The sequence below is a fragment of the Oryctolagus cuniculus genome, chromosome 2 (assembly GCF_964237555.1).
Source record: "Oryctolagus cuniculus chromosome 2, mOryCun1.1, whole genome shotgun sequence".
Taxonomy (NCBI): Eukaryota; Metazoa; Chordata; class Mammalia; order Lagomorpha; family Leporidae; genus Oryctolagus; species Oryctolagus cuniculus.
In genome coordinates, this window is record NC_091433.1 from 225,055 (window position 1) to 239,785 (window position 14,731).

A 14,731-nucleotide genomic window follows, 5' to 3' on the forward strand; every position below is an offset into this window, starting at 1 on the left:
GGCTGGTGACTGAACGTGTGGTTCCTCTGGGAAACCTGTCAGCCATTACTTCCTCTGCTCCCACCTTGTACATCTCCTGGCTGCAGCTGCACGTGTGGCCGCTGGAGGCAGCTCCTGCGGCTCTGCCGCTCTTGCTGGGCCCGGTGAGGGCTGCGGCACTGCACTGCACGCCCCGGCTCACCCCCAGCACTGCCCAACCGTCCCAGGAGCCCTGGGAAGGCGCTCCTCACGCGTGAGCACGCCTTCACTTCAAACAGCTCCACTGGATCCCAGCCCCCAGTCCTGCCCGGGGCCCTGACCCCGCTGTGCGGACAGCGCCTCCTCCACCGCCCCGCGAGCGCCCTCCGAGCTTTCAGCAGCACGCGGCCTCGCCCGCCTGCGGCAGCCCCAGGCAGCACACTCGGCCTGCAATGCAGCGTCTGGCCGTGTCTGCCCCGGGGCCTCGGCAGGGGGAGGCCGTGCCAGCTGTCAGGGTGGGAGTGACACCACGTGTCCCTGCGAGGAAGGAGCCAGGCCGCTGTGGGAGCCCACTCCGGGCAGACACGACTTGGGGTGGCCGTGGAACGTGGGCACCGCCTGCGAACCCAGCCTGACACAGGACCCACAGAGAAGACGCGCTACCTGTGGCACACACCCCTGCCTCCAAGGTGATCTGCCCACGCAGGGTCCACGGCACAGCCTCACACAGCATCTCCCAGGCCACGTGGGCTCTGTGGGGCGGACAGCAGCCACGCCGAGCTCAGATGCTTGCTGGAAAACTTCGGGCCTAGGAGCTAGCCGGACAGCCGGCCACCTAAGGCTGGGCGCCCCAGCCGACTGCCACGCGTAGCCCACTCCTGCCGGGCCCTTCAGGCTCCAGTCTGCAGCTGAGTCGGCACTGCTGTGGCGCAGACTCGGCCTGCAGAGGGCAGCAGCTCAGGCCACGGTGCTGAGGCCACACGCTACCTTTTGTGGGATGGCCAGATGCCCGGCGGGCAGCGCTTCATGCTGAACATGTACACGGCGGCCTCCGCGGTGCTGAAGAGGCGGCAGAAGCACAGGAAAGCGCAGACGACCACGGCGGACGCAGCTCTCCCATCCTGATGGACAGACAGGCGGTGGGCGCGGGCTAGCATGCCTCCTGCAGACTTCCTCACCAGCCACGTGGGGCTCCCACGGGCCGAGCCCACAGAGAACGAGACCTCAGCAGGGAGCGCAGCCCACCAGCCCCCACTGGCTCTGCTGCACCACAGCCACCAGCCACACGCTGGAAGCTGAAGCCCAGCCCACTGTGGCCACACAGAGTGGCCCAGGGGATCCTGGAGAGGGTTCTTCCTGGGGACTGAGTCAGCTCTCACAAGGGAGTGGTTATGAGGGGCCGCCAGACCCAGCCCTTGCCACGCAGTCCTTCCCCCTGCATGTGTGTGTGTATGTGTGCGTGTGTGTGTGTGTGTGTGCGCGCGTGCACAAGGCTGCTTCAGCTTCAGCCTCCACGCTTGTTCTAGGAAGCCAGCCTCAGGTTTCTTCACACCCGACTGACAGCCGCGTCCCCCAGCAGCCGAGGCTCACTCCTGACCCTGGCCCGCATCTGCACACCCGACTGACAGCCGCGACCCCCAGCAGCCGAGGCTCACTCCTGACCCTGGCCCGCAGGAAGGAAATCTGGAGGAAGGACTTACCCCTGGCCCCAGACAAGGAGGGGCAGGGGCAGGGGCAGGGGCCGACAGGCCGAGCAGCCCCTGTGTAGGCCACACAGGGCCGTCCCTCCCCATGGGAGTTCCGCATACAGTGGCTCTGCCCGCAGGGATGGGGCCCCCAGCTGCGGCCTGGACACAGGCCCTGGGCTCCCCGAGGCAGGGCTGTACTCTGGTGACACCTTCCTCCACACCACGCCCAGGTTAAGAACACCTAGTAGAGCCCAACAATGCAGGGAGTCCCACGCGGCACGGCCGCCCGGCACTCACCGTGCAGTGCACCACACAGACGTTCTTGGGGTCCCGCCGGAGCCAGCCATGCATGTCCCTGCAGATGCTGTACAGGTTGTGCAGGAGGGGCGCCCGCCTGGCAGCCCAGCCACACTCAGAGACCTGTGGGAGGCTCTGTTCAGCCCGGCGCCCCCACACAGTGCGGTCTTCCCTGACTCCTGGCACTGGGGCTCCTGGCAGCTGCAGGCACAGCCCAGGCCACGTCTCTGCCACGGAAGCCTCGGGGTGCAGGGAAGCCTTCAGTGTTGCCACCGCCCCCGGCCTCCCAGGCCAGCTGCTCCTCCAAGGCTCCTGTCGCAGCCCCAGCCACCAGAGCCCCCAGCTGAAGCTGCAGCGGCCACACCACTGCTGCAGCGTGACAAAGCCCAGCACTCACGCGGCTGTGGAACTTGGAGGCCCGGTACGTCCTGGGGGACAGGTTGTAGACGGCGTAGTGGCCCGCGTGCTTGGCGTCCAGGAACAGCCGCACATCCTCTATGTTGTTTTTGATGGCCGACTCCACGCCCTCCGCCGGGAATGACATCACTGAACAAAGTGAGCAGTGCCAGCTCAGCCGGGCCACAGCAGGGGCACCAGCAAGGCAGCCTCCCATGCCCTCTCCATGGACAGCAGCCTGCACCACTGGCCCGGCACAGACGAGTCAGCTGTCACCAGGCTGACCAGCTCGGGTCAAAGCAGCCGCCAAGACTCCTGGGGAGCGCTTCTGAGCACAGGCCACTTCAGCCTGACACCCACAGGAGACCGGGTGCTGCAGGCCTGGCTGTGTGTCCCTCCCTCCCTCAACTCAGACTTCTGTCCACTGTGCTGGACACAGGCTGACCCTCTAGGACAAGGCCCCAGGGCACTTCTCGGGTAAATCTGTGGCTGCCCACAAGGCCAAGCGTCTGGAGCTGTGCTGAGACATACCGGCTATGCGGGAGGTGACGTAGGAGATGTCCAGGTCGCCCTTGGCATAGCTGCAATGAGAAAGAGGAACACTTGGAGCTAGGAAGCACGGCTGGCACTGGAGCGCGTCTCAGCCGCGCAGGCTGTAGGGCTGGGCACGAGGCCCCTGCAGACAGCGCCAGGTGCTGGCTGGACACGGAGGCCAGCAGCACAGGGAAGGCCCCGAGCGCCCGGACACACGCTGGTGGCTACAGCCCACTCACAGCAATCTACCGTCCCCTGAGCCGGGCGCAGAGTCGACAACACAGCCTACACCTCCTGTTGACCCACAGGGCCTGCAAACGCACCCTAAGTTCACGTGAGAGCAGCTGTGCGGGAGGACCTGGCACTGGGACAGGCACAGGAGGCTGGCGGCAGGGGACAGGGCTCAGGGGTACCACCCACCCTTGGCAGAGCGAAGCAAAACTCCCAAAGTGAGGCTCAGACAGACTAAGCACCCCCAACACACTACAAACCCATCACCAGAAGACACCGCACGATAATGTAAACAGGGGAACACGGGAACTCGGGGAAGCGAGGGCCTCCCCAAACAACGGCAGACGGGTGACACAGGTGAGCCAATGCCCCACACGCCCCGGGCAACAGGGCCCAGACAGCGTTGCTATGTAGATTTTTCACCACAGAACATAGAATCCATCAGCAAGAGAAACAAAACAAACACCCAGCCGGAAGCAGCGGAGCCGTGCGCACTGCCGCCCGCCCCACGGCACCGCCCCGCAGTGGGAAGCAGCGGAGCCCTGCGCACTGCCGCCCGCCCCCCGCAGCACCGCCCCCCAGCCGGAAGCAGTGCTGCGCGGCAGCATCGTGGCACAGCCCTGGAATTCTGTGCACGTGCCCAGGGGACCAGCCCTGGCGATGACCACGACCTTCCCACGAGGTGTCACAGTTCATTGCTGACCCCCTGAAGGACCCTGGTGCCCAGCCTCCGCCCAGGATAGGCCCCACACCACACTCAGCTGCGTTAGGCCCTGCTCAGTCTTGACCCCAACATCAGCGGCACATCCTGCACCCCTCTGGCCATGCCATGGCTCTGGCGTGTGCTCACGTGTGCATGGTCACAGGGACCAGCGTGTGCCAATGCACACGCACTCGCTCCCTTCTGAGAACACACATGTGCCCATTTGCGTCCCCACTCCTCCTCGCCTTCACTGCTCCACTGCCCGGCTTGGGGGCAGCCACAGTGTCCACATGCGGTGCCCCTCCCCTCTGCATCACTTCCCAGGAAGCCCTGCTGCTGAGCGACAGGGCAGCCGCCTTCCTCCCGCAGGAGCCACGCCAGCCCTGCACGCCTCAGCCACGGACCCCTGCCCGGCAGGAATGGCTGCTCTGCTGGCCCCGGCTTCCAGCTCTCATCGCCCAAGTCAGGCCAGCAGCCGCCTGCACACCCACAGCTCGGCTCACTCCACGGGGGAGCAGTGGCCGCAGAGAGAGAGCACGTGGGGGCTCCGAGGCCTGCGGCCCCGAGGGCTTCTCCCCACTCACTTGGCCACAGACTGGATGACCCTGGAGGAGGTGTCCTTGAGGTTGCTGAAGAGGCGCTCGGTACCACCCCGCAGGATGTCCAGGAACCCTCCATAGGACTGGTCGTACTCGGCCAGCGCCAGACCTGTGTGGAGGAGTGCAGTCATCAGGGCCCCTCGTGAGCCCAGCCGGTCAGACCACCACCCTCAGCCCTTGTGGAGTTCCAGACGGGGGCCCACATGGGCACAGGAGGGCCCTGAACCCCTGGCCACCACCAGCCTGGGTGTGAGCAGTGCAGGGACTGAGGAGACCTTGGTGTGGGAGCTGGGGCAGGAAGAGGCAGGCCCGACTTGCACCCATGCTCACAGCAGCATCCACCCACTCGGTCACACCCCCGCCACCAGCAGAGGCCACGGCAGCCACTGCACCCATGCTGGGCCCCGTGCTTCAGGGTCAGGGTGGGGCCTGCTGCACCCCCACGTCCTGCACCAGGCCCTCCACACTCCCTTGGGGACATTCAGCCTCTTCACAGGTGCCTACTGCACAAGGCCGCCACCGAAGCCAACTGGGTCCAGCCCCAGGCCCCTCTTCCCTACAGCCCAGACCCTCCCCGTGCGCCCCCAGGCCCCTCAGGGTCCCTGTCCTGCAGGCAAGACTGCCCCAGGAGGTCGTCTACACCACAGTTTAACTCCGGGGGGCAGGGGGGCTGGCCAGAGACGGAGGTGAGTCAGGCCCCAGGACAGCCCACACAGGGCAGTGCCAATGCCCTAGGGGAGGACCCAGACACGGGAGCCTGCCCGAGCTCTCCCTGCGGCTGGTCTAACCTGGTTTGGGCCGGCTGTCTGTCTGTCCTGGCTGCAGACCCTGGCCCTGCACTCACCTCCACCGTAGCCGCTGCTCACGGGGCCCCCGGGATGGGGTGGAGCCCGGGACAGCGCCACGTTCCCGTAGCCTCCATTCTGCTCCAGGAGCTGTAACGAGGGAGCACAGCACACGTCGGCTCTCCCCTCTCCGCCTGTGCCAGGAGGCGCTGCAGACGAGCAGGCGGCGACCTCGCCGCGAGTGCCCTGCGGGCTCACGGGCTCACAGCCCAGGGCCCCTTTCTCTTCCCCCTCCTGGTGGGCCCGGGGCAGCCTTGGGCTCTGGCTCCTGGCCAGCTGCCTCCCCAGGGCCGTGAACGAGTGCTGCGGCTAGCTGGGCCCCGTGTGGGAGCCCCGCGGCCCCGCAGGGGTTTGCTGCTGCATCCACACCCCTGCTGGTCCCACTGACCACTGTCCCTCTGTCGAGGGCCCCAGCAGCACAGCCCGAGGGCACGGCCCGAGACCTCCCCTTATCCCACTCTCCGTGACCTGAGGGCAGCTGGCAGGCGGCTCCTGTCACAGGGACCAGAGGCGCCCTGCTGCAGGGTCCACGTCCAGGAGCGGCCCCTTCTCTTGGAAGCCACCCTCGCTCCAGCAGTGACCCCGCGCCCACAGGAACTCCCGAGGTCGCAGACGACGCCAGTCCCACAACTCAAGAGCCCCTGGTACTCCGCATGCTCCAGCTCCCAGCACCCTGCAGGGGGCCTCTGGCCTGGGCTGCAGGGGAGGGGTGCCCTCCGCCTCCTGCCACTGCTGACCTCCTGGCGTGGGTCTCTCTGGGGTGAGGACACCGGCCAGTCACACCGACTGCTCAGCCACTGTACACCCCTTCGGCAGAACAGGCGGCAGCCGACCCCAGCTGACAAGCGGACAAGACGTAGGAAGGGGGGTCCAGAAGAGCAGGCCCCCTCCAGGGGAGACCAGGAGGGCAGGAACTCGGGACGGGGACCAGCGCAGAGGCCCTGGGGCCCTCACGGCCTGACCAGAGCACTGTGCTGCACACCCGTGCGGCCATCACATGGGGTGGGCCGAGAAGGAGGGTCTCAGATGGCCACAGCCTCCTGGCTCCCCCTGTGACCCTCGCCCACTGCCTCCCCACATCTACGGCCCCGCGACTGCCCAACGGCAGGCCAGGACTGTCCCCAACGGCAAGCTGGCACGCAGCTCCTTGCCCTCGGTGGCTCCTGTCAGCGATCTCAGCTACAGTGACGAGAAGCCCACTGACACCCACATGGACCCCACAAAGCCCGGGACCGCATGGCTGCTGCTGCAGCCCGGCCTGCCTGTGGCCACCTCGCTGTGAGAGCCACGCCCATGGGGCACACAGAGTGGTGACGCGGACCTGCCGCTGTCACACATGACGGAGGCCATGGCCCATGCTTCCTGTCTTACACACGTCCAGAGGCAGTGAGGCCAGCCGCGGGCCACCGGTCTACAAACTCCTTCCTCCTCCGCCTCCTGGAGCAGAGCCCGAGACCCACGCCGCCCACCCCTGGGCTGGTCCGCTCTGTGTCTCCTCTCCCCACAGCGTGCACCTTTGGCTCCCGTTCTGGCACGAGGCTTCTCTCAAACAGGTCAGGGGACACTGGGAGGCGCCTGCTGGCCGGCCCTTTCCCACACATGGGCTGCACAGGGGCCCCAGTCGAAGACAGCCAGGCCCTGGGCTCTGCCCACAGCCCCGACTCCCAAACACTGCAGGACAAAGACGGACCCTCACACGGCCCAGAGCCAGGGCAAGACCAGGCTGGCTGCCGCGGGCCAGAGCGCAGGGCCCCTCCTGGGTCTGAGCCCCCGTGGCATCCCCAGCAACACCCCCACCGCGGTCTGCACCTCCGTGATGGGCGACTTGGGGTTCACGTTCCTGGCAGCCGCGATCTCCTGCAGCCGGTGCACCACCTCGGCGATGGACAGTCGCTCCTCGGGGTTCACCCTCAGCATGGCACCTGCGGCACACGCACGGCCCCGGGAGCTCAGCCTGCTCCCGGGGGTCTGCAGCCAGCAGCCACCGACCGCCCCCGCCCCGCCCCGCCCCGTGACTCAGACACTGGGCTCCTGGGAGGCCCCAGAGAGGGGGCCGCGTGGCAGCGAGCGGAGCGCGCTCCAGAGGCCAGTGCTCACGGGGCCCCACGGGCCAACGGCATCAGGACTCACGGATGAGGCCGTGGAACACCGTGTACCGCGTGTCGTCTGCGGGGATGGAGTACTTCCCGTTCACAATTCGAAGCTTTGCTCCATCTTCAAAAGGGTGCTGCCGGAAACACAGCAGGTACAGGATGCAGCCCAGAGCCTGTGGGAGGACAGAGGCTGAGGTCCGAGGCAGGCAGGGGCAGCAGGGCAGGGTGGGCGGCCACACCCTAGCCAACTCAACGCAGGAGGACCCACAGTTCACGCCTCAAGAATAGGCACAGGCGACCCCGTCGGCTGGGGAGGGAGGTCGAGGCCTTGCAGCACCGAGAGCCTGGGCACGGAGGTCGGCAGCCGTGCGCTGGGGCTGCGGCCCTCACCCAGATGTCCTGCTTCTCGCCGATGGGGAAGTTGGAGTACAAGTCCACGATCTCTGGCGTCCTGTACATGGGCGTTGTGTTCCTCGTGATCTGCAGGGTCAGAGGGGAGGCTGCTGGTGGCCAGTGCCCCACTGCTCAGACGCTGCCACGTCCTGCCACGCCCCACACCCCACTGCTCACACTGCCACGCCCCGCACCCCACTGCTCACACTGCCACGCCCCGCACCCCACTGCTCACACTGCCACGTCCCACACCCCGCTGCTCACACTGCCACGTCCCACACCCCACTGCTCACACTGCCACGCCCCACACCCCGCTGCTCACACTGCCACGCCCCACACCCCGCTGCTCACACTGCCACGTCCCACACCCCACTGCTCACACTGCCACGCCCCACACCCCGCTGCTCACACTGCCACGCCCCGCACCCCGCTGCTCACACTGCCACGCCCCGCACCCCGCTGCTCACACTGCCACGCCCCGCACCCCACTGCTCACACTGCCATGCCCCGCACCCCGCTGCTCACACTGCCACGTCCCACACCCCACTGCTCACACTGCCACGCCCCGCACCCCGCTGCTCACACTGCCACGCCCCGCACCCCGCTGCTCACACTGCCACGCCCCGCACCCCGCTGCTCACACTGCCACGTCCCACACCCACTGCTCACACTGCCACGCCCCGCACCCCACTGCTCACACTGCCACGTCAGCGCCCATCTCACAGGGGGTGCCCATACCACTGCACTCGAGCCACCTTCCCCTCCACGGCAGCCCCCATGTCAAGCCGGATGGCCAGGGAGCCGCTTGCCCGGTGCACACCGCTCATTCAGGTGAGGTGTCCCTCACAGAGCAGCTCACACACTGGCCTGGGGGAGGCGCACACAGCACCGCTCTAGAAGCTTCCAGATGGATTCCACAGGACAGAGCCCTTCTGCAATAGCAAGGGGGGAGATGTGGGGCCCCGTGGCGGCGGGAGTGTGTCCTGTGCGTGTGCGTGTCTGTGCAGTGTGCGGGTCCTGTGTGGTGTGCGTGTCCTGTGTGGTGTGTGTGTCCTATGCAGTGCGCGTGTCCTGTGTGGTGTGTCCTGTGTGGTGTGCGTGTCCTGTGCGGTGTGCGCGTCCTGTGCGGTGTGCGCGTGTCCTGTGTGGTGCGTGTGTTCTGTGCGGTGTGTGTGTCCTGTGTGGTGTGTGTGTTCTGTGTGGTGTGTGTGTCCTGTGTGGCGTGCATCCCCTCTGTCGGGGGACTCTCTGGCTCACAGAGCCCTGTCTGTCCCTTAAGCTTGCCAACTAACTTAGAAAGAAGCCTGGCTTTGGGCCCCATGAGCGTGGAGGTGAGGATCCCGGATCAGAAACGAGCCGAGCCACATGCTCTGAGCTGGTCTGGCACAAACGGCGGCATCCTTCACGGCCACAGGCCTGCCGGCTTCACAGCAGGGCCGCACGGGGGCACCCTCTGCAGGACACACAGGCACACCCCTCGCTCATCCTCTCAGCAGCCGCGTGCCCAGGCTGCCTGCCCCATCTCTGCTGCCCCACGTTGCACTGGGCTGCTGGACAGTGCATGGGCACCATTCCAGGAGGTGAGTAGCCTGACCACAGGCTGCAAGTGGACGGCTCAGGCACGGCTAACGCTCCATGCCCTGTGGTGCCTTTGCCCGCCCTTCCTGCTGGTTCATGTCCAGGTGGCCCACACTGCCCGTCGGGGCTCACGTGACAAGAGGCACTGGGTTTCCCACAGAGGTTTACTTCTAATGGCTTTTTAAACAGCTGTACTCAGAATGCTGCGAGCCTAACACCACGGCACCGTGCACCGGCAAACAGCACCGGAGGTTTATGCCATGTGCATTTCACCACAAGAAGACATCCAGGGAGAAATCCACGTGGAGGTCACAGCCAGGGCTGAGGGGCTGGGGCAGGACAAACCCTGCGCCACCCTGGTGGTGGACGGACCGCAGGGGCTGGGCCTCACCTCCTCCTCCACCAGGGCGCGCTTCTGGGCACTCCAGCTGTAGTCGGGGTAATGCGAGATGGTCGTGGCGCTGCCGAAGTCACACAGCTTAATGGTCCCCTGGTTACTCAGCAGCAAGTTTTCAACCTGCGAAATCCAAACACAGCCGTGAGCCTGGGTGCAGACCGCACCGGCACCCAGGAAAGCAAGAGGAGCGTGAGGCTCGCCGGCAGCTCACCGGACAGCCCCTGCGAGCCCCGGCCACGACTGCCGGGCTGCCCGGAGCACGCCGCGCCTCACGGGCCAGCCGAGGCTCCCCTGGCCGCGGGGGCAGCGCCTCAGACCTTTGCTGCCCGGCATCCACGTGCGCGTGTTCCTATCAAACGCCGAATCCAGAACACCACGTGAAGGCCACTGAGACCACAAGAAACCGCACCCCAATCTACATGGCCGAGCACACAATGAAGTCACTGGAGGAGTCAGGGTCGACTGTAGCCACGTCAGGTGCTGTCCTCACCCAGGGTGAACCCCCCCCCACACACACACAGACAGCAGCTCTGACACCAAGCACTGCAGAACAACCGGAACTTCTACACCCAAAATGAACGGGGAGCGGCAACAGGCTCCGGGAAGCGGATGGAGCCCCACTGGCCCAGGTCCACAGGCGCGGCGAGGAGGCACAGCAAGACCAGGGCCTCCAGGGCTCCAGCGACCCCCGCCCCGTCGCAGTGCCCTTCTGGGGCCCTGACAGTGAGCTGTGCTCTGCCTCCTGCACAGCTTTCAGCGCACCGAGAGACGGAGCCAGGTGGTGGCTCTGTGCACCCACCCTCCACTCCCCAGCAAGGCAGAGGTGTGGCCTCTACGAGACACTGCAGACCTGCCCAGAGGGAAGGGCCGGCGGCGAGGACGCAGGGTACAGACAGACACTCAGAGCAGCAGCACAAGCCACAGAACCAACAGGCCAGAGAGGGTTCAAGAGAAAACGGGGGGCCGGCGCCGTGGCTCACTTGGTTAATCCTCTGCCTGCGGTGCCGGCATCCCATATGGGTGCCGGATTCTGTCCCGGTTGCTCCTCTTCCAGTCCAGCTCTCTGCTGTGGCCCAGGAGGGCAGTGGAAGATGGCCCAAGTGCTTGGGCCCTGCACCCGTGTGGGAGACCAGGAAGAGCACCTGACTCCTGGCTTCGGATCAGCACAGCTCCGGCCATAGCGGCCATTTGGGGGGTGAACCAACGGAAGGAAGACCTTTCTCTCTGTCTCTCTCTCTCTCACTGTCTAGCTCTGTCAAATAAATAAAAATAAAAATAAAAAGAGAGAAAACAGGCAAAAATGCCCTGAAAGGTACTTCTGAGAAGGCAACCGAATCTCGGCAAACACAGGCAAGGGCGGCGGCCACCCTAACAGAGGGAGGTCGGACAGCGGCCGTGCACACCCCACATTCCGCTGGGGGAGCTGCTGGGATGCACAGCCCCCAGGGGCGGCAGAGGACCCGGGTGCACAAGACAGACCATGCAGAGAGGGGAGAAAGCAGCAAAGGCATCCCGCAGCCCTGCGCCGTGCACACGCCGATGCCCTCACGCTGGGCAAAGCCAGCGCAAGCCAACAGGGGGCCCTGTGCCACGGACAGGCCTGCTCGTGGGCTTCAGCCTGAGCCTGCCCCGGCCAGCAGCCATACTCAGGATTCTCCCACTCCATAAACGTTGGAGACAGAGAGCATGCGCGGGCACCACTAGGTAGCGGTGGTGCTGGGGTCAGACAGGGTAGCAGCAGTCCGGAACAGGACACGACAGTGACAGGGGTGCGAGGGCTTGCTGAGGAATACGCTGGCTCCCCAGACGTGCCCAGAGCACCTGGGACCGCAGCAGCTCTAGGATTCTCCAGCACGGACCACCTGCCTCTGGGACAGAGCCACCGCGGGGGCAGCGTCCAACTTCTGTGGATTCTGTTACTCTTGGGTTTCATAAGACACAAAGGAGGAGTAAAACCTAGACCAAAAGCCAGAAGACCCCTACAACACATGAAACTTTTTTAAAGAAAAGATTATTCATTTACTTGCAGGTAAGAAGAAACAGAGAGAGAGAGAGAGAGAGAGAGAGAGGCTGAGAGAAACGTCTTCCAGCCACTGTTCACTTCCTAAATGGCTTCCAACAGCCAGAGCTGGACCAGGCTGAAGCCAGGAACCAGCAACTCCACCCAGGTCTCCCACGCGGGTGGCAGGGAGCTGCCCAGGAGTGCAGTGGCTCTCAAAGCAGCTCTCCCACGAGGGACACCTTAACAGACCAGCGTCTCCATGGGCCCAAACACAAAAGCCAGAAGGCGGTAAGAACGAAGATACGCAACACTCAACTGCACCGACTCTCGGAGAAGGCCAATGCCCCCGAGGCTTCTGCCCCGCCAGGCTACCTGAGCACAGGAACCCAGAGCCACGGAGGGTGGCGTCCTGAGCCATGGCCACAGCAAAGACTACAGCCAGAAGCCCACAGGGTGTGACGGCACAGTCGCCTTTTCACATGGCTCGAGAACCGGCCAGCACAGGCCACCACAAAGCCCAGTGTGATAGACCGGTTCATGCAGGCGATCCATCCAGAATGCAGACGGGCATGCAACGGGGCACGTGGGCTCCGGGCAAGGCCAGTCAGCAAGACCACGCTCAGCCCACCCCTGGACCACCCGCCCAACTCCCACTTCCAAGATGCTACACCAAGGGAGCACTGCCCTGCCAGGGACTGACGACAGGCCAGAGCGCAGGGCCCGGGCCCTGCAGTGACAGAGGCAGAGCACACAGGTTGGGACGGGGACCCAGGGGAGATGCCCCGGGAGGACCAGCGGTGCCCTTGCCTGGGAGGGGCAGGCCTCCGTGTCGCCAAGTCCTGTGGGATGGGAAACGTTGTCTTCTACAGCTCCCAAGGGAAGCATCCAGAAAACCGTTCCTGACGCCAGGAAGCTCCTACGCACATCTTCCTGGCCTTCAGATAAACGGCCCAGCCTCGCTTTCGAGCAAGCCCTGCACCCGGACCAGGCTGGTGAGGGACGCACCTTGAGGTCCCTGTGGATGATGGGCGGCTTCTGCTTGTGCATGTGCTGCACCGCTCTGCACGTCTGGTAGAAAATCTTCAGAACCGTGTCGCACGACACAGGACCCTTCGACTCAACTTTCTTTAGAAACTCCACCAGCTGCCCTGAAAGAGACAACTGTATTACATTCACGTCACCACAGGGCTGCAGCTGCGCCCTCCCGGCCACAGCCCAGGTCTTGATCTCAGGAACCGGACCCCGGACACACACCACCTGGCCTGAGACCACGGCCGACCCCGGGACACACACCACCTGGCCTGAGACCACGGCCGACCCCGGGACACACACCACCTGGCCTGAGACCACGGCCGACCCCGGGACACACACCACCTGGCCTGAGACCACGGCCGACCCCGGGACACACACCACCTGGCCTGAGACCACGGCTGACCCCGGGACACACACCACCTGGCCAAGATCACAGCCAACCCCGGGACACACACCACCTGGCCTGAGACCACGGCCGACCCCGGGACACACACCACCTGGCCTGAGACCACGGCCGACCCCGGGACACACACCACCTGGCCTGAGACCACGGCCGACCCCGGGACACACAAAGCTCAGCCAAGACCACAGCCCACCTTGGGAAAAACACTGCCCAGCCAAGACCACGGCTGACCCTGGGACACACAACACCTGGCCAAGATCATGGCCAACCCTGGCACACACACCACCGGGCCGAGACCACGGCTCACCGTGGGACACACAAAGCCCAGCTGAGACCACAACTGACCCCGGGACACATACCACCCAGCCAAGACCACAGCAGACTCCAGGACACACACAGCCCAGCCGAGACCACGGCAAATCCCGGGACACACACAGCCTGGCTCAAGACCACGGCTGACCCTGGGACATACACCACCCAGCTCAAGACCACAGCCAACCCTTTAGAACATACAGCACCCAACCCAAGACTATGGCCAACCCTGGGATACATGACACCTGGCCCGAGATCACAGCCAACCCCAGAACATACCTTGCCCAGCCAAGACCACGGCAGCAGCAGGCCCATCCGCACAGCCCAGTTGCCATTCGCTCCAGTGCTGCACAAGGTAACCCAGGTCACCAGACTGCATGGGGCCCCCAGCCCAGGTCACCACAGGCAGCTAAAGTAGGCAAGTCACAGAGCCCGAAGGGACAGCACCACCTGCTGAGCCAGACAACAGCTATGGAGGGAGAAAGGCCCCTCAGAGTGACAGGCTGCCCGTGACACAGCGTGTGACAGTGACACCAGGCTGCCCGTGACACAGCGTGTGTGTGACAGTGACACCAGGCTGCCCGTGACACAGCATATGTGCTGATAGTGACACCAGGCTGCCCGTGACACAGCGTATGTGCTGACAGTGACACCAGGCTGCCCGTGACACAGCATGTGTGCTGACAGTGACACCAGGCTGCCCGTGACACAGCGTGTGTGCTGACAGTGACACCAGGCTGCCCGTGACACAGCGTGTGTGTGACAGTGACACCAGGCTGCCCGTGACACAGCATGTGTGCTGACAGTGACACCAGGCTGCCCGTGACACAGCGTGTGTGCTGACAGTGACACCAGGCTGCCCGTGACACAGCGTGTGACAGTGACACCAGGCTGCCCGTGACACAGCGTGTGTGTGACAGTGACACCAGGCTGCCCGTGACACAGCGTGTGTGTGACAGTGACACCAGGCTGCCCGTGACACAGCGTGTGTGCTGACAGTGACACCAGGCTGCCCGTGACACAGCGTGTGTGCTGACAGTGACACCAGGCTGCCCGTGACACAGCATGTGTGTGACAGTGACACCAGGCTGCCCGTGACACAGCGTGTGTGCTGACAGTGACACCAGGCTGCCCGTGACACAGCGTGTGTGTGACAGTGACACCAGGCTGCCCGTGACACAGCATGTGTGTGACAGTGACACCAGGCTGCCCGTGACACAGCGTGTGTGCTGACAGTGACACCAGGCTGCCCGTGACACAGCGTGTGACA

General features: G+C 65.0%; 1 protein-coding gene across 4 annotated transcripts in view; it reads right to left on the reverse strand.

Annotated features, from left to right (window-relative positions):
- The window catches only part of GAK (cyclin G associated kinase), a 50,544-nt gene that overhangs the window by 16,054 nt on the left and 19,759 nt on the right, over positions 1-14,731 (reverse strand). For all 4 annotated transcript variants that reach the window (XM_051840342.2, XM_051840340.2, XM_051840343.2 and 1 more), the window contains 11 exons: positions 12,720-12,862; positions 9,707-9,832; positions 7,735-7,824; positions 7,382-7,517; positions 7,061-7,173; positions 5,251-5,341; positions 4,392-4,515; positions 2,871-2,920; positions 2,341-2,489; positions 1,944-2,066; positions 946-1,079 (listed from right to left, as the gene is read on the reverse strand). In XM_051840342.2, coding sequence (XP_051696302.1) covers positions 946-1,079; positions 1,944-2,066; positions 2,341-2,489; positions 2,871-2,920; positions 4,392-4,515; positions 5,251-5,341; positions 7,061-7,173; positions 7,382-7,517; positions 7,735-7,824; positions 9,707-9,832; positions 12,720-12,862 — 1,279 coding nt within the window. The remainder of the gene's footprint in view (positions 1-945; positions 1,080-1,943; positions 2,067-2,340; positions 2,490-2,870; positions 2,921-4,391; positions 4,516-5,250; positions 5,342-7,060; positions 7,174-7,381; positions 7,518-7,734; positions 7,825-9,706; positions 9,833-12,719; positions 12,863-14,731) is intronic.